We start from the raw sequence: 20,512 nt of genomic DNA on the forward strand, positions 1-20,512 counted from the left end.
ATTAGGATATTTGTTTATAGGATAATTGGAAGTGAATTGAAACTTGGAGAAGACAGCATGAACAAAAGGAAGGAGAGAAGGAGAAAGGAGCTGGGGGTACTGTGGGGACAGTCACACAGCATTGACAAAGGGTTAGAACTAAAATAGCCCTAAACTGTCATGGTTGATAACTTGTGTTTCTGTGACTAATACTTCTATCCCACGGGGATAGACTATCTAGTGTCTTGAAAAAAACCTACAGCCCTCTTCTCGGCAACTGAAGAGATGCTGAATGGTTCAGTGAGTTTTTAAAAAATAGACCCGTTAGTTTCTTTTGAATTTTCAAAGTGTCCTTGATGGAAGGCATGTGGGACTAAGCACATTTTTAACCTGGCCTTTTGCACAGATACGGGCATTTAGTCTCCCTGTGCTAAGACGAGATAGAGATACCACGGTAAAAGCCATAGCTTCAGATTAGTCCAGTAGGTAAACGGTTCCTTTCCTGAGTTACCTACAAATCCCTGCCTCCAAAGGGGCTGGAAACAAATTCCCCTGAAGCCGTACTTTTTTAAACACTTATTCATAGCTCAGGTTAGAAGGAGACACCCCTTTAGAGGTCAGGCTCTGCAGGAGTACAGCCTCTGTTTGTCAGAGATAGAGCCACCTCGCCTGCTCTCGTAGAGTTGCTCAAGTCCAAGACTGCTTTACTTAATTCAGGAAACCTTATTTGTTGATAAAGCCCAGCTCTCCCCTCAGCTGTTATTTTTAAGCTCAGTCCTCCTCTGCCTAACACATGTACACCTACTTCAGGGTCTTTCTTTACACAGGAAACTTGGCACACAAAATATCAATGGTGTCTGCCATGCCAAACTCGAGATTTTCTTCTCTTACTTACATATTTGTGTTCTTATTCTCTTCTCTCTCTGTCCTTGTTTCTTTGTCCCCATTAGTGTCCATGATTTTATTTTATCGTGAAGAGATAGAGTTAGAACACACCTTTTGTGTTTTAGTGTTTATGCTCAGAAGGCACATTCCCAAAGAATCAGTATTGGACCTGGTTTCTTAAACGTGGGTGGGGAGAGTCCTAGCACACTTTTCAGTGCAAGTTGTGGGCACCCTTAGCATCTATATGTCTGCACTTAACAGAGGCTGGAGACATGCTTAGATTCTCAAGATCAGGGGAAAGGAAGTAGATGAGGCAGGAAAAAGAACAGTTACTAGGGGCTGAATAAGGTAACCTAGGCAAAACATAAAACAAAAAAAAAAGCTCTTCAAATTATTCCTTTATAGAGTTCAAATTCTGCAGTTTGCATACCTGACAGTCCTCATCCTCCTAAGATTCTATCCTGTTAAAAGTAATAAGCAAAAGCTGTAGCCATCCCTAGAAGCTGAAATTATACTTGCTTGTTGATTCTAGGATACTAACTCATAGAAACCTTACAATCAATAGCATTTGTGCATGTGGTTCGATTTATCCAGTCATTATCACTCTTCCACTTGCATTTCATGGTGTTGAGCAAATAGTAAGTGAAGAGTATGGAGTTTTTTTTCACATTATTCTCAATAAATGGGTTTAACCACAATACAAATCTTATAATCCACCTCTTCAATCCCACTGGCAATGGGACAAATCCAGTAGCTTTAGAGGTAAGCCTTCAAATATACTTCTACTGACAGACTGAAGTTTGTTTTAGGAAAAGTCAAGGTTCTGCAATCCTTTGAATTTATTGGAGTGTTCTGTTTCCATGGTTTCCAAGGGTTCACTGAAATTAGGCTTTCAGTGTTTAGAAGTTAATGATATGGGGCTTTGGTAAATTCCTCCTCTCTTACCTATGTTATGTTCAAGATCTGTATTTTACTATTCCTGAATGAGTTTGGAGGTCTATTTTACTGTTAACATGGGTTTTCCCCAGCATGCCATCTCTAAAGAACCAATGGTGGATACAAGCTATCTTGTCAGTGTGTATGAAGCCTAACTAGGGTTATTTTCTGGCAGCATAAAAAATAAAATTAAAGTTCTTAGTTTTAGTGAAGAACTAGCTTCAAAGGGATTAATAGGAAAACTTAGGCTTGGGATTCCCTTGGCCTTTGTCAAGGAGGGGCACCTGATAAAATAAAACCCAAACAAAACAGAGTTCCAGAGGCCTCACTTTTCGGAGAGAAACAACAACAAGAAAATCTTCTGGTTACGGTAGGAGTTCTGGAGCACTTTATGTTGGGCCCAAAGGTACACAGATGACAAGAATAGAGGTGGAGGCCTTATTAAACTATGAATCAAAGTACATGATATCCAGTGGTACTGTACCATTGTTATCAGGTTTGTGTGTGCAGTCCAAATTGTGAGGGACCCTCAGGTGGTCGCCGAGGGCCCCACATAGCATGCATAATAAAGAGATAGCAACCAGGTCTCTGAAACCAAATGTGCTATCTCATTATCTGGGGCTCACACCCAGGATCCCCAGCAGTTATCCCTCATGATGACCCTGAATTTTTGAACTTTTTTTGTTCCCTAAGGATGTAAGAAGCAGAGATAGAAAAATAAATCAGAGGAAGACAGATATCAAAAGAGAGAGCATGTGAGACTACATCTGTGACTGAAAGGAGCTGATCTAGATGACTTGGAAGTGTTTCTTTTTTAGAAAAGAGTGCAAAGCTCCAAAGCGAGTAGATGTGAGCTTTACTGCATTTCAAGGATCTAGAAAGCACCTTACATTATACTTGAAACAAATTGGAAGTAACTCAGGGTATGGGGGTTACATACTCAGAGGTAAAGAGCCACATTTGGTTTGGTAGTGGCAATGGCTTAGGAAGGGTTTTCAAGGGGAACTTGATAAGTGAGAACAGTGTATAGTTGCCCATGCTGAAAGTCAAGAAGGTGGTACTCCCTCCCGGGATGTCTGTAGCAAGATGAGTCCTGGGCCATCAAGTAGTACCACCAGCAAAATGTGGCAGCAGGCAGATCCGGGACTCCTCAGCATCAGGTCTGAATGATTGCTTGTCAGGCAGATGTGTTTGTAAACTAATGACTTTCACAGTGTGATGAGATTGAAAATGAAGCCTAATTGCTTCCACTGATTTAACCCTTGGAATGCTTCCAGGCATGCCGATAGCCATGTGTCTTTAATCATGTAAGTTAATCACCTTCAGGCATTTATCAGAAAACAGTGGCTTATAGGAAATCTGGGGAGCATTGCTGTTGCATTATTAGGTTTACACTTCTGAGGCTGTCATCTCTTCAAATAAGGACACTGAGAGGTTGGCCATGGTGCCCTTAAACTAGTGTTTGTTAGTAGCAACTGACACAGGCAATTACATGGCTCTATAATTCAGAAAAAAAGTGAATTAATATTTATGTGGGGTTTTTTTAAGTGACTTAAAAAAAGTGCTTAATGGTAGGAGAGTAGCAACTCACCTTGATCCTTCTAAGGCCATCATGAACTTCAGTCTGGCTCTGGAAGAAAGTCAGAATTGGAAAATGGTCTAATAATCAGGCCAGTCTGATTAATAGTGACAATTAGTATTGGACTATAGTGCATAACCAACTGATTATGAATCATTTGAGCACTTTAGGTAAATTTTCAATATAGGCAATTAAAATGAAAAGACTTATGATGCTTACATAATGACTTCATTAAATTAACTCAGTTCTGAGGTTGGAGTAAAAAAAAAAAGTCACAAAGAACCAGCAGAATTTAACTTCCATTCACTTTTGTTTTAAAAAAATGGAGAAAATACTTAAAAGATATAAATACACCCACCACATTGAAAACAGCTTATTCTTTTCTGAAAGTGAACTGTGTTCCTATGGAAGAAAGAACTGAAGGTCAGAGCTTGGATTGTATTCACATTGGATGAAGTAAATCTTGCCCTCTGTTATATTTTGTATTCTACTAAGTGCATGCATTGCTAAGGTTAAAAGAACTTTATTGTGGAGTCATCTGTAAGAGACAGACATTTCAAAGAGATAAATACTCAGTTCTGTTACATAAACAATTGACCCAAATCATTTGCTTCATGATAAAAGACAAAGCTGGAGCCAACTCCCAATTCTGCAGCATCAGTGCAGTCAGGGGAACAAAGATTCCTTTAGGTGAAATGCAGTCATTCAATCAAAGCAACAATAGTTTTATAGAATTAGACAATGGGAATGGAAGGAGAAGAGACTCTCTAGGGCTAAGAATGAGTTGAAGTATTCCACAGTGAAGTCAGTTTCTACTGTGGGTTTTGATTCAGAAAGTCATATTGCTTCCAAGACTCATCGCTTAATACCTAACAAGTACATGGCTGTATAGTTTACAAAGGGCATTGTTTGTAAGTTGTACAAACACTCTGTAAGCTAGGTCTTTCGTGTATTAAATAATAACCAATACCTATTTAGCAGTTTAGAATTTACAAAACTCTATGTATTACCTCTTAATGTTCTTCATTCTTCTCAAAATTTTTAAAGATAAGAAAATACTATATGTCCAAATTCGTAGGATTTGTAACAAAAAAACAACAAAAAACAAAAAAACAGGCATTCTGACTTCAGGTCCCTTTCCCACATACTACCTTCTGTTCATCCTATTGCTTAAGACCTTCCCTTCTACTTCAGTGATCTTCTCCAGAATTAATTCTCATATCCACCATATTCTTTGCTAGGTCTCTGACAGTAAAAGCTGCTTTACATTCTAGCTTGTGATAATATTTCTCCCTTTCAGTTGACATGTCATCCCCAATCAGATTGTCATCTTTTTAAAAGCAGGTGCTGCGGTTTCTACCACAGAACAAAGCCTTCACAGCAGGATGGGTAAACCTATGCACATATCCACATTGGTGAACACCATTCCAGCATACCATTTCTCCTGTATTACATGATCACCAAAGACAGCAATAAAGCCCTATGAGCTACTGACGCTGCAAGGTTGACTTGGCATGCTCAATAGCTAAGCTACTTGCTTCTGAGCCTGAGCTTCATTTGCCACAACAAAATTATTGTTTTGCAAACAACGTGGACTTTTGGAATCACATCATATTAATAAAAGAAAGGATAAGAACCACATGATCCCCACAATAGTGCACAAAAAGCATTTGACAAATTACATCCTTTCTTGATTTAAAAAAAAAAAAAAAAACTCAAGGAAGTGGAAATAGAATGAACATACCTCAATCATAAAGGCCATAAACGGAAGACCCACCACTAATATCATCCTCAATGAGGAAAAATGGAGAGCTTTCTCCTTAAAGTCAGGAACATGACAGGGATGTCCACTCTCACCACTGCTGCTTGACATAGTGTTAGAAGTCTTAACCTCAGAAATCAGGCTTCAAAAAGAAATAAAAGGCATTCAAATTGGCAGATGACATGATACTCTAGGTGGAAAACACAAAATACTCCACCAAAAAATGCCTAGAACTGATAGATGAATTCAGCAAAGTCACAGGCTATAAAATCAATGTATCTGTGGCATTTCTATACACCAATAATGAACAGCAGAAAGAGAAATCAAGGAATTAATCGCACTTACAACTGCACCAAAAACCATAAAATACCTAGGAACAAACCTAACCAAAGAGATAAAAGATCTATACACTGAAAACTATAGTAAACTTATGAAAGAAATTGAAGAAGACACAAAGAAATGGGAAAAGATTCCCTGCTCATGAATTGAAAAAACAAATATTGTTAAAATGTCAATGCTAGCCAAAGCAATCTACATATTCAATGTAATCCCTATCAAAATAACACCAGCATTCTTCACAGAGCTAGAACAAACAATTCTAAAATTTGTATGGACCCAGAAAAGACCCCGAATAGCCAAAGCAATCTTGAAAAAGAAAACCAAAGCTGGAGGTATCATAGTTCCAGACTTCAAGCCATAATAAAAGCTATAATCATCAAGACAGTATTGGCACAAAAACAGACACATAGATCAATGGAACAGAATAGAGAACCCAAAAATGGGCCCACAAATGTTTGGCCAACTAATCTTTTTTTTTAAATTTTTTTAATGTTTATTTATTTTTGAGAGAGACAGAGACAGGATGCAAGTGGGTTGGGGCAGAGAGAGAGGGAGGCACAGAATCTGAAGCAGGCTCCAGGCTCTGAGCTGTCAGTAGAGAGCCTGATGTGAGGCTCAAACTCACAAGCTGTGAGATCATGACCAGAACTGAAGTCGGATGTTCAATCAACTGAGCCACCTAGGTGCCCCAACTAATCTTTGACAAAGCTGGAAAGAGTATCCAATGGAAAAAAGACGATCTCTTTAGCAAATGGTGTTGGGAAAACTGGACAGAGACATGCAGAAGAATGAACCTGGACCACTTTCTTACACCATATACAAAAATAAACTCAAAATGGAAGAAAGACCTAAATGTGAGACAGGAAACCATCAAAATCCTAGAGGGGAAAACAGACTACAATCTCTTTGACCTCAGCTGCAGCAACTTCTTAAAAGACTTGTCTCTGAGGCAAAGGAAACAAAAACAAACATGAACTATTGGGACCTCATCAAAATAAAAAGCTTCTGCACAGCAAAGGAAACAATCAGCAAAACTAAAAGGCAACCGACAGAATGGGAGAAGATATTTGCAAATGACATATCAGATAAAGGGTTAGTACCCAAAATCTATAAAGAACTTTCAAACTCAACACCCAAAAAACAAATAATCCAGTGAAGAAATAGGCAGATGACACAAATAGACACTTTTCCAAAGAAGACATCCAGATGACTAACAGACACATGAAAAGACGCTCAACTTCACTATCAGGGAAATACAAATCAAAACCACAATGAGATACCATCTCACACCTGTCAGAATAACAGAAACAGAATAACAACTCAGGAAACAATGGATGTGGTGAGGATGCAGAGAAAGGGAAACCCTTTTGCACTACTGGTAGAAATGCAAACTGGTACAGCCACTCTGGAAAACAGTATGGAGGTTCCTCAGAAAATTAAAAATAGAGCTATCCTATGACCCAGCAACTGTACTACTAGGTATTCGTCCAAAGGATACAAAAATGCTGATTTGAAGGGGGCACTTGCATTGCAATTTTATAGCAGCACTATGGACAATGGCCAATGTATGCAAAGGGCCCAAATGTTCATTGACTGATGAATGGATAAAGAAGATGTGGTATATATACATATATACGCAATGGAATATTACTCAGCAATCAAGAAGAATGGAATCTTGGCATTTGCAACAACTTGAATGGAACTAGAATGTATTATGCTAAGCAAAATAATTCAATCAGATGAAGATAAATATATGAGTTCACTCATATGTGGAATTTAAGAAACAGAACAGATGAATATAGGGGAAGGGAAGGAAAAATAAACAGAGACAGAGAGGCAAACCATAAGAGACTCTTAAATACAGAGAACAAACTAAGGGTTGTTGGAGGGGTGTTGGGTAGGGGAATGGGCTAAATGGATGATGGGCATTAAGGAGGGCACTTGTTGGGATGAGCACTCGGTGTTATATAAAAGTGATGAACGACTAAATTCTACTCCTGAAATCATTATTGCACTGTACGTTAACTAACTTGGATTTAAGTAAAATTTAAAAATTAAAAAAAAAAATCTCATTACTCCAATGAGATTTTCATTGATTACGTGTCACTCAGAGTGTTTTGGACTGAGTCTGTGGCTGGTTTTCAGAAGAGAGGGGCTGGCATTAATTGCTTGCAGAATTGAACAGTTCTGGTTCTGGTGACTACTTGTTTCTTTGGCCACACAGACCAATGAATCTTTTCAGTGTGTTTGAACTCTAATTGAATCCCAATGTTCACTGATGTAGTTAATTTTCATTGAAAATAGTTTCATTTGTGGGGAAAAATGTTAAAATCAGAAATGCCAAAAATTACTGTAAGAATTAAGGATTGTTGATCTTTACCTCTTGAACTTCCTTGTGTGGTTTTACCAAACCTACTGCCTTCTGGAGAGCATTCCTCAGCATCATGTGACCCTTAAAGATGTTTCCAGAGAGCTTACATGGCAAGTGTGCATGTATATGTATGTGTGTGCACTGCTTATGTGTACATATGTGTGTATTACAGCATCTGTTCATCATTGTCCTCCTTCCTTTCAGTGTAACCCATCTCTTCTCATCTCCTGCCCCTTCTTTTCTCATCTCCTTATGCCTCTCTCCCAGATGGTAGGACTTGGGCTAAAGTGCTAGTTCAATCAATTACTGACAGGTTTGCATATCTACCAAATTCACATCAGAAGGGTCTGACTCAAAGGGATGTTTCCACCCAATGTTATGTACATGAAGATGCTCTATAAAGCCTTATCTGTAACAGAAGACTGTCTCTCCCCAGAATTTTATACAAAAGCAAGTAGATAAAAATGAACCTCCCAGGTGGTGTCCGGGTGGAGAAAAAGCCTTAGAATTCCCATCACCTTGTTTTCTTTCACTTTTCTGATCCTCATGACATTCTCTGTGTACCTAGCTTAATTCCCAGGTCAGATTGCAAGTTTCCTGTTCACAGGGATTGTGTTTCATTCACCTACATATGACACATTAACCACACACTGGAAGGGAGGAAGGTTAGTATTTGTCTACTGGTTCTTGGTGGATCAAAGGTGTATTAGATTTATTTCCATGTAGCTTGTTGACTTCATTCTTTTTACCTTACAGTCATACATTGAACACAGGAATTTTTAGCACTAGCTGGAATTTTGATCACTTTCTTCACTCAAACTTTCTGGACTTTTGCCCTAGACATCAAGCTGGAAGAGTTCTGGCTCCTCAGGGCCTATCTGGATGATGTGGGAGTCAACTTCTCCTAAAAAAAGTCACACTTTGGAGACTGAGGTTTGAGTGCTTCCTCCACCTCTTACTAGCTATGATACTGGCCATCTTAGGTGACCACTCTGATCCTCAGTTATCCATCTGTAGGGTAGATATGCTAATATCAACCACACAGTGGCTTCATGAGGGATGGAAAAATCTCAAAAACACCAGTGCTTGCCCACAGGAGGCTCTCATGCAATATTTACTCACTTTTTTCTTTACTGCCACCCTCTCTGTTACCTCTCCTCAATTTTTATTGTTCTTCTTCCTGTCAAAACTTGCCATTCATGACAAATCTCAGGTAAACTCTTCAAATTATCACTAATAATAATTGCATCACTTCTATTGTCCTAACTGGCTTCTTCTACAAACTCATCCTCTTCCCTAGATATCCTCAATCCCAATGCCAGTGACTCTCTGACACAGCACAAAGCCTACTTCAAAGCCTTGCTGCTGTCACTGATAAAATAGATTCTCTCAGCTTCACCGCCTGCCTGTCTCTCTCCATTTATTTCACTCCAGATAGGAAGTATGACTCAGCACCAACTAATAAAATGAATGGATGAATTTTAGGGGTAGTTTAAAAAGCTAGTTTCCATTATTACTGAGTGGTTAGAGAAGGAGTGGACAAATCCAGAAGACTATCTTGAAGTAAGCAGAAAATTCCCTTTTATTCCAGCACTTCCCAAAGTTCTGCAATATTATTTGCATAGATTCCCTTTTGGAATTTGGCCACATTTGCTGCTATGAACTCAAATTGTCCAGTGTCCTAAATTGTCTCTGCATCCTTTGTTTTGTTTAATTTGCTATTGCTTGTTAAGAACACAAGAGTTCAGGGGTGCCTGGGTGGCTCAGTCAGTTGGGCGTCCAACTTCTACTCAGGTCACAATCTCACAGTTTGTAAGTTCGAGCCCCGCATCAGGCTCTGTGCTGACAGCTCAGAACTTGGAGCCTGCTTCAGATTCTGTGTCTCCCTCTCTCTCTTTGCCCCTCCCTTGCTCGAACTCTGTCTCTCCCTCTCTCTCTGTCTCTCAAAAATAAATTAACACTAAAAAAATTTTTTTAAAAACAAAAAGAACACAAGAGTTCATGTTGCATGTTATTTCAATTTGATAAAAATAGTAGTTATTTGTCTGGTGAGTCCAGTCTTGCCAAGCACAACATTGACTTTAGTCAAGTTTCTCAGCCTCCCAAGTCAGCCACTATCCTTTTCATAAAAATTCATAGAATTTTTAGTAAGACAACCCTTTCTAATTGGATATTTTATTGCTTTGTACTTAAGAACTCTAAACTAGAAAACTCATAGTGTGATGAAGGATGATCCTTGGTTTTCTGTTCTTTTTTGTCCTCTCTATCTAAGCTATCCCAAGATCTAGGCACTTTATTTTAGATGTTTTGATGGATTTACCCTATCTTATTTGTTTTCCACTCTTTTTACTTTTGTCCTTAATACCCAGGGCCTAAAATTATTCTTGAAGGCTAATCTCTCTGCTTTCAGAGCATTGCACCCTATGCATAAAAATGTGCTATTTCCTTGTATCAAGCCTAGAATTCCCTTCCCAGCTTTCATATTTCCTTGTAATAATCCAATACTACTTCCACCTGATTTTCCTCCATTATTCTCCAGTATGCACTGTCTAATTTAGTAAGTATATTCTTCTTATAATTCCTGATACCAACTACAGGCATCCCCAACTTTTGGCCTTTACTAAGATTATCCCCCAACTTGGATTTTTTTTCTCCCTTCATCTGCCTCATTTCCTCCTCACTACAACATAAGCTCACAAACGCTTTGCCTATATCCACTATATCCCAGTATATAGGAAAGTTCCTGGTATATAATCCACGTTTAGCCAATTTATATTTATAGACTTACTGACTGTCTCTCAAGGCCCACTTCAAAGATAATTTCCTTTTTTAACCTACACTATTTTTTCTGAATTTTTACATAACCCACATTCATCTTTACTTTTTATCAGCTGATTATAAGTTCTTTGAAGATGAAATCTATAACTTGCCTCACTTTGCACCTCTCAGAGTGTCTTGATAATGTGAGGAAAGTAAATATCATCCTTGAGGGGAAAGGTCCATAACACAACACAAAGATGATTCATAAAATCATTTTTCACCTACTGTTTGCCAGTCCCTGTTCTAAGATCTGGGATGGTGGCCTACATGAACTGGATTCTGCGTCTTCACTGTTACTACTTACCTGTGTAATCTCTGTTGATACACTTAAGTTCTCTGAATTTGAGACTTCTGCAGGAACTAAGAGGGTTATACTAAGTTAGTTCTAATGTCTCTTCCAATTGTAGGATTCTGTGAATTCTAAATATTTATCAGTAGACAGATGAGTGGTATTCAAACAGTACTCATGACTGTCTATTTTCAGTTACTTTTAGTTAATTTATTTGCTAACAAATGTTTATTGAATACTCCTGTGCAATGTATGTGCTAAAAATGCTGGAGGTACAGCAAGGAGCATAATCCCTGCATGATTCCTGATATACCCTGCTTCTCATACTGTGATGCACTGGGTGGCCCAGTGACTAAATTCATTTAAATTTCTTTGATAAAAGAGTAAAATTTTGCTAAACTCTCCACCCCAACTCCAGCTAGGTGGTATAATCAGTCTTAATAGCATAAAATACTTACTTTGGAAGAAATTTAAGCAAACGAATAAATATTCCAAACAAATGTAACTTATCTGGTGGCTTCTCAAGATCCATGGTTTTAAGCTATTGCCTTGATGACTACTATTGTGGAAAAAGTGAATGTTTAATTGGTGGTTCAGGGAGCCTTTCCCTCTGTTTAACTTGAACAGCTCCATTTAAAAATCTATATTATATGTTGAGATTATGCTCCTAAAAATGTTTTTTAATAACTGTTCTAGATAACTGTTCTAGATAACTAATCAAAATTAAAATAAAATAACAGACAAGATGCTATACATATAGGTGTATTGTGTTTAGGGAATCCATGCTCAATATGTGTTTTAATGATATCTCTAAAATGTAACACCCCATATCCTTTGATAGACCAAGATATTGTGGTATTGAAACTCCCATAAATCCCTCAGAGAATCTGGTGGTACAACATTAGATGCATTTTCTTGTCATACTTGAACTTCCAGAGAGTTCCTGATGCTATCAAGTTCTTATGACTGTTGTCTCATCATATGTTGCAACTGATAAATTTGAAGTTAAAGAGAGCATCCTGGGGGTTTTGTTTTGACATCCTTGATTACTTCTACACTGGGTTTTTCCAAGCAAATTGGCTTTAAACATACTCTAGATTTTAAGTAGTTGAAAGAGGATTAAGTCTATATTACTGAAATAAAATTTATTAATGATACTAGGGAAATTCAAAAGTAACTTTCTTATAACGCCGCAGTCAGCCCCAGAAAGTATTTATGTAAAGAATTCAATATCTTATTTGGGTCTTATTCAGGACTAGAAAATAATAGTGTTTTCTATATTGATCACAAAGCAAAACAATTAAGGATAGAGCAAATACAATAAATATAGTATAACCTATAGACACTAAAAGAAATCCAGTGGATGATCTCCTAATACTGAAATGCCCCATTTACAAGGCAAAAGTGAAATAAGCATTCAGTAAGAAGCACTCCGTGACAATCTTGGATCATGATGTGTTTGTCCATCCATAAGATATCCCACAACTCATTTTACCAATATGTGGGAGGAAGAATGACCTTTTTGGGGGCTGTCTCAGCCTTGATTTACGTTTTGAAAAAGCAGGACATTCTTAATCTCGCTTGAATTCTGGGTTGGAAAGACTTTGGTGATCTTTATAACTTTTTCTCCCTACAACCTTAAAAAGGGGTTTAGCTAGTATCAGGCTTAAAAACACTCCTTCTTCCTGGGATTGTAGCTAGAACATGTTGGCCAAGACTTATTCCACAAAGGGGTATGTTCATGTCAGGCTCTGACTTGAACTGCCCTTACTTACGCTTAGGGTTCCAGCAAGCTGGTTCCCTTGCTCTGGCTCTCATATGCTCATGGATGCCTTTGACCCTGCCTGTTAACAAGTGTATTAGCAAATGAACCACAGAGAGCTGGGATACTGATCTTCAGCGAATGGGTCTTTTTGACAAGTTTAGAGGGCTTATCCAAAGTGAGACACCGCGTATACTTTCCAAGTTAGATATAAAATGATTTTGTAAATATTCCTTTTGAATTAGCAAAAATAAAAAAAAAATAAGAGTCACTAACCTAAGATCTCTGCCAGTCTTTTGCAGCTTGTTCAGCCTCTGGGTAAACAAATGATGACTATCAACCTCTTCCTTAAGGCACCAGATTCAGAAATAATGAAGTTTACTCAAAGTCAGTGTTTTGTTTTTTGTTTCACTGTTTTTGTTTTGTTTTGTTTTTTACAGTCACAATATTCTTCTCTGTGAGGACGGGCATGCAGTGGTGGCAGATTTTGGAGGTGAGATTTCCATGAAAAATCCCCAAATGACATCAGTTTCTTTCTTCATTCTTAGTTGGTGTCTCATATTGTATGATGAAGCTGAAAAAGCAGTTCACACTGACAGCTATACTTTTCTAAATCATTCAAATTTCAGTGACCCTGGATTTTAAAAGTATATCATTTATTTTCAGTTTTTTCTCTTTGATATACCCAGCTACAAGAAAGGAAGTAAGCCTTTAAATAAGAGGTTTCTAGGGGTTTCAAAATTTTAGTTGTGATTTTGACCTTGTTTTTAAAGATGTTTTCTTTAACATGAATTCATTTTTTCTTTCCATCAGAATCAAGATTTCTACAGTCTCTGGATGAAGACAACATGACAAAACAACCTGGGGTTTGCTGCTGCTTATGTTCCTTATAATTATGAAACAATTAAAATGTGTAAACTCAGCATGACAGGAAGTGAGATGAGAGCAGCTTTAACTGGAAGCATTGTCATTGTCCCAGGGGCAGGATAAAGTTTTATGTTTTTATTTTCAGGAAGCCCTCAAAAGAACTCTTTCAAGGCTGTACCAGAAAAATAGATTAGATATATGTCTGGAAAATGACATGGATAAAATAATACAGAATTTATTTCAGATGTAACTGAAAAAAGTACCAAGCAGGCATGGTTAATTGGCTTTCATTTTTAGATCTTCTTATTAAGTAGAGGAGAGAGTTAACATTTAATCTGTAACTAACTATAGAATTTGTAGTTAACCAGCATCTAGTAACAACTTTTTTCTGCTTCAGCATTATAAGGTAATATGGCATATAACCAAGTATTAATGTTTAACTAAAATATAAGTTTTAACATCTGGAGCAAACATAATTGTATTCAAAAATGTCTGCTATTAAAATCATTACCTGCTCTCTTCTTTACTCTCCTCCCCTCCCCCAAAAAGGTAACTTCTCTTCCTAGACCACGTGTGTTATTTAACTACCTAAGCTTAGGGTAATTTCCCATTCCTTCCTTTTTCTGCTTCCACAGACGCATTACTCAGTCATGTTTTCTGTTTGTTTGCATGCTTGTTTTAAGTTCATCCCAAACTCTCATTTTCCACTTCAGTTCATGTCTTCATCATCCCTTTTCTGGACTAGAAGTAGGATTCTAACTCCAGTACTGTCTTCCAGTTCCTTCTTTGCAACATCAGCCAAGTGTTAGGTTCTGACAATTCATGTCCTCCTATAACCATCACAGATACCCAGTACCCACAGGCCAAAATCCAAATTCATTGTCTGGAAGCCTCCTGCCCTCCCAAATCTGGCCCAGGGCCCCTCTGTGACCTCTTCTCCCACAGTAAGTTCTCTCAAGTCCCCCACACCCTAATACACAAGCCTCCTGCTCATTCCCCAAAAAGACCATTCACATTCATATCCCTGTGTCTCTGCTAGTGTGGCTTTCTCTGCCTGGACAGTCCTGCACTCCACCTCACCTAGAAAGGGCTTGCAAGGCCTAGGAAATTTTATCCATTGTAAGTGCCTTCCCTTCCATAACATCCCACACACACACATACACACACACACCTGCTGCCTCCTCCCCGTGCATTTTTCTGTCTGTGCTTTTGTAGCATTTTGTACTGCTAATTCGTACCCTTACTCATTCAGTCAACAAACATTTATTGAGGGCCTACCATGTGTCAGACATTGTGCAAGGGACCAGGAATGCAAAATGTGAAGAAAATCTTGATGTCAAGAGCTCATTTTCTATGGGGAAAACACAGTAATAAGCAGATAGATTTAAAGCAGTATGGAAGTCCTGTGATAAATAAGGTGTGACAGAGCATCTTGGGATGAATGGGAGTAAATTAGGTGCAGGGAGAACAGAAAAGAGTGCCAGGTAGAATGAACAACAGCATGAGCAAAGACGTAGGGAAGGATGAGAAATATCAGACTTCCTGGGGGAACTTCAAAGAGCTTGTCATTGTTGGCATGGTCTGGGTGAGGAAGAGAAAGTGAAAGATGAGTTAGAGAGGAAGGCAGGAAATACATCATGGACCATGTTGTAAGTGAGATTAGGCATGTCTGGTTTCCCCAGTTAGATTTCATTCATTCATCCAACAAATATTTATGGACTACTTACTAAATGCCAGACATCCTTCTAGGAACTGGGAATATTGCAGTGAACAAATTAATTTTCTTATTCCCATGGATCTAATATTCTACTAGAAGGAGATAGACACTGAACAAATCAACAAAATATGTATCAGGTTGTGATAAGTGTTACAGAGTAAAAACAAAGCAAGTATGTGAATGGATAATGGGGGTATCACTTAGATAGGGTAAGAGGGAAAGATAACATTTGATGAGAGGCCTGACCAGGAGTCATCCATGTAAGGGGAAGAGCAATGTAGGCAGAGGGAACAGTCAGTGCAAAGGCCCTGACACAGGAAAATTCTTTGTGTGTTCAAAGGCAGAATGACTAGAGTGGAGTGAGCAAGAGGAGAATGGCAAGATATGAGGTAAGAGAGGAAGAATGAGTCCTCTTTTGATAGGACACACAGTACCTGAGACATAGAGATAGCTAAATCAGTGATTCTCAACCCTGGCACCACATTGGAATCACTTCAGAAACTTTTTAAAAAGTATTTTGCCTGAACCCATCCCCCAGAAATTCTGATTTCATTGGCCTGGGGTTGATCTTGGGTACCTGTATCTTTTCAAATTTCCCCCAGGTGATTCTCAAATACATCCAAACTCTGGCTAAATAAACTTTTGTTGAATGAAATTGAATTGAATTTCACCAACAGCAAGTAATTTTTTTTTTAATCCTAGCAGCACAGTCTTTAAGCACAGCACTACTCTAGATTTATTTTGAAGGCTATTTTGTTTCTTACTAGTTATGTGGCCTCATGTAAGTTGGCTAATTACTCTATTACTCCCCTGTGGGAAAATGGGCATACTGTATGCCTACTTCCACTTATGCAATGTTGTGACACAAGGCATAATCTGCTACATAAGTGGAGGCTATTTGGAAGGTGAAAGCCCATGTGGAAGAATTGCATATAAGCATCATAATCGGAATACATATATTCTTAGAATGCTATAATTATGCATGATTTCAAAATAAGGTAGACACTTGAAAAGAATTATCAGCAGCCAGCTCTACATAGAATTTCAGTAAGAGCAATAAAAGAATGCTGGTTTCTTCCAGTGGAAATACAAAGAAACAAGGTGTTTGGCAAAGTTCACTGATAAGGTTATGGAGCCATGGGATTTTAGAGATGGAAGGGCTTGCCTCTTCTGTTCTGCCCTTAAGGAATCTGAGGTCCAGGAGCATACAAGACTTGCCCAGGGCTGCTCAAATAGTGAATGGTAGAGCTGGAGCTGGAATTTTCTTCTCCTAACTCAAAACCTAGTGCTCTTTCCCCTAAACTACAAATCAACCAAATGTATGCCATTTGCATCTCAGAATGCAAACTTATATTTCAAACCAAAAAATACATAACTGCAAGTGAAAAGAATGTAAATAATGCCATCAAAACATGAATATAAAACTTCATACAGAGAAAACTATAACATTTTATAGGTTTTCTTCCTGGAATACTGCACAAACCATATTCAGAAATAACACAACTGGGCAAACACAGGAGATATGACAGACCTGATCCTGCCAGTGAGCTATCTGCTTCATAAGAATGTTCTGGGCACTCCTCTAAGGCTCTATCTCTCCTCAGTCATGAGAGCATTATTTATGGGTCTAATTTAGTGGCTTCCTAAACTACAACCTGAAGATCTAAAGGAGGAAAGGTGTGATTCACCCCCAGGGAGGCATAGAGCTCTTGGATGAATCGTGGTTGGCTATTCATAAGTTTATAAGGCTTCTAGGGGAAACATGCTCAGAAGTAAACAAAAAAAATGCTGCTGCTGTGATCATTTTACAAGATGCAGGGTTACTTGATGATTAATATTGTTGCAATATTTTTGGAATGATTATGAATTTCATGATCTTCCAATAATTAAAAAAAAATGCCTTTGTAAAACTGAACAATAATAGTAAACATGTTATTAATGTATAAACACATCAGCTTATTGCATGGTACGGGGTAATCAGTGTTATTTTATCTTTATATCTTCTGAGAACAATGGGAGAACACTTACCAAATCCTCACAGAGAAGAGCACTGTTTCTACAATGGGATGACTAAACACTTGGCAAATGACTTGTGGATGTTTCTGGACACACAGAACCTCCGCTGGATGGCCCCTGAGGTGTTCACGCAGTGCACACGCTATACCATCAAAGCTGACGTCTTCAGCTATGCTCTATGTCTCTGGGAACTTCTCACTGGTGAAATCCCATTTGCTCATCTTAAGCCAGGTAAGACATCCTGAAAGGTTTCCAGAGTTCTATGCCTTGTCACAACTTCAAGAAATATTTTTTTCCCCAAAATGATTACTCTTGGTGGGTCCACAAGATAAGAATTAAGTAAACAACTTAAAATTGTTTCAAGGTATGTGCCCAATCCAGAAAACTTACTGACCTAACTGTGTGACTTTAGGCACAGGCACACACAAGTGTAGGTATATTTTATTAAAGTGTAGGGCTTTGATTTATCTGTTGTTAACAAAACAAGCAAATGACTATGGTCACATGGCAGGTGGGTGCAAATAATGTGGACAATGTAATACTTATTTTTTGAGATTAGATTCTAGAAACTCCTTTTTAGTGTGTATACAGGGGTGAGCTGAAAGTAGCAACACATAAAAATAACCTACCAGGACCGTTTTCTGCTTGTCTCATGTTATATAAAAGAGAATTGCTTTTCATAATAATTTTGTATTACATAAATAGATGCGCTCCAAAAATGGGGCTTTGTGAGAGAGCCTATTTTTGGTGATAATATACATTACACTCTATGTACATGTAGACAGTAGAGGCAGGAAATCTAATCACATGAAAAATATACACATATTTGAGCCTTAAGGTAAATTTTATTTGCATCTGTCTCTTCATTTTATTTGAGTTTCAGCTTTTATGTTTTGTCAATCTATTTACTTACTTGTATTCACTGTTAGACTGGGAACTCCTTAAGGGCTTTGCATCCCCAGAACCTAGTATGCTTAAAAAGTAGTTTTCAAATTAAATCACAATAAATTTTAAGTGAATTACTTTGCAAGCTCCTGGTGGCCACCCTATCACAATATATCAGACAAAGTCAAAAGGGATGTTAGGGAAAGACAAATCCCATAAATGTGGATACTCACAAATTAAAAGTCTTAACCAAGATCCCAATAATTGTTAGTGCTCATTTGCAGAGCAAAGCTACATCTCACACTCTCTTTTCAAGATATTTCCCCATAATATCATATGGTCTTCAATTATCCTCTGCATAGTTTCTAACTAATTGTCCTAATATTTTTCTATATACTTTTCATAGAAAATTATGAGAGTTAGTCCTTATTATAGTGTGAATGTAAAGACTCTATTTTGAACTGAAACAACATTGCCATTTTAGGTTAATAATTCCACTAGTTTCAACAAATACATAACCATGATCATCACCATATAGAGTATTTCCATCACTGTAAAAAGTTCCTAAGTGCCTCTTTTGAGTTAATTCACTGTTCCCACATCCAGCCCCTAGCAATCACTTATCTGATTTAGGTCTTTATAGTTTTGCCTTTTGCAGAATGTCCTATAAATGGAATCATGTTGTTGACTTTCAGTCATTTATTCCTTTTTGTTCCTGAGTAATACTCCACTGTGTGGATGTATCTCAATTTAATAATGCATTCATACATGGATGATTATTTGAATTATTCTCACTTTGGGGCTGCTGTGCATAAGATACTAAAACCATCCAGGTATTTGTGTGGATGGTTTTACTACTCTTGAATAAATATATAAGAAATGATTACAGTACTAGATCTTATGATAAGAGGTTTTCTAAGGTATCTGTACCATGATGGATTTCTACCAGCAATGTATTATAATTTCAGTTGCTACACATCCTTGCCAGGATATTTTTGTTGTCTGTTTAAAATAAGACATTGGCCATTTGAGTAGGTATATAATGGTGTATCATTGTAGTAGTATTTTCTATTTTTCTAATAGCTAATGATATGGAAAATCTCACATGTTTGTGTTCCTCTTTCTTTGGTGAAGTGTTTGTTCAGGTTGCCTTATTATTTACTTGTAAGAGTTCATAGATGCTAGGTAGAAGTCTTTCATCTGCTATGCGTTTTGAAAGTATTTTTCTTTAGTCTGTGGCTTGCCTTTTCATATTCTTAGCAATGTGTTGAAATAAGTTTTTAATTTCAATGAAGTCTACCTTATCAAACTTTTAAATCACATGTTTTTATATTCTTTCTAAAATATGGTTGCATCACTAAAGCCACAAAGATTTCCTCCCATGTTTTCTTATAGAACTCTTACAGGTTTAGGTTTTATATTTATAGAATCTACTTATGTTCTTTTTTTTAATGGTTACAGGTATGAGCTTTTGTTATTCTTTTGTTAGTTTATTGTGTTTTTTTAGTTTATAGTTTTAGTTTATAGTTTAGTTTATGGTTTTTAATATGCATGTTTAAGTTTTTCAGCATGATTTTTTGAAAAAACTTTCTCGATTAAACTAGTTTGGTACTGTTGTCAAAAATCAATTGACCATATATGTGTATTTATTTTTGGGCTCTGTTTAACTGATATATGTCTACCCTTACACCAATGCCATACTATATTCAGAGTTTATAGTTAAGTCTTGAACTCAGGTTATATAAATCTTCCAACTATGCCCTTCTTTAATAAAATTGCTTTGGCTCTTCTAGGCTTTTGGTTTTCCATATAAATTTTAGAATTGGTTTGTTTATTTCTACCAAAAAAAAAAGCCCACTGGAATTTTGGGTAGATTACATTGAGTTTATAGATCAATTTGGAAAGAATTTACAACTTAAGAATATCAAATCTTCCAGTCAATCCACATGGTATAGCTCTCCCTTCAGTTAGGTCTTCTTTTATTTCTGTTATCAGCCTATTTGTAGTTTTTAGCATACAAACATGGAACATTTTTTTAGACTTATCTCTGATACTATTATAAATGTTATTTTTTTTAATTTCAATATCCAATGGTTCTTTGCTAGAAGAGAGACTTAATTAATTTTTTAAATAACAACCCCATACTCTGCAAATTTGCTAAATTTACTTATCAATTCAAGTAGCTTTTTTTCTACATTCTTTGGGATTTTCCACATAAATTTTTTGGTCATCTGTAAATAAAGAAAACTTTCTTTTTATTCAGTATGTCTGTTTACACCTTTTTCTTGCCTTCTTGCACAAGTGA

The 20,512-nt window shown here is 37.3% G+C and overlaps 1 protein-coding gene across 2 annotated transcripts in view; it reads left to right on the top strand.

Annotated features, from left to right (window-relative positions):
* Positions 1-20,512, top strand: part of LOC122227592 (serine/threonine-protein kinase TNNI3K-like) — a 295,054-nt gene that overhangs the window by 181,918 nt on the left and 92,624 nt on the right. For both annotated transcript variants that reach the window (XM_042952200.1, XM_042952201.1), the window contains exons 19-21: positions 13,163-13,215; positions 13,536-13,588; positions 17,421-17,553. In XM_042952200.1, coding sequence (XP_042808134.1) covers positions 13,163-13,215; positions 13,536-13,588; positions 17,421-17,553 — 239 coding nt within the window. The remainder of the gene's footprint in view (positions 1-13,162; positions 13,216-13,535; positions 13,589-17,420; positions 17,554-20,512) is intronic.

Source organism: Panthera leo, chromosome C1, assembly GCF_018350215.1.
Source record: "Panthera leo isolate Ple1 chromosome C1, P.leo_Ple1_pat1.1, whole genome shotgun sequence".
Classification (NCBI taxonomy): Eukaryota; Metazoa; Chordata; class Mammalia; order Carnivora; family Felidae; genus Panthera; species Panthera leo.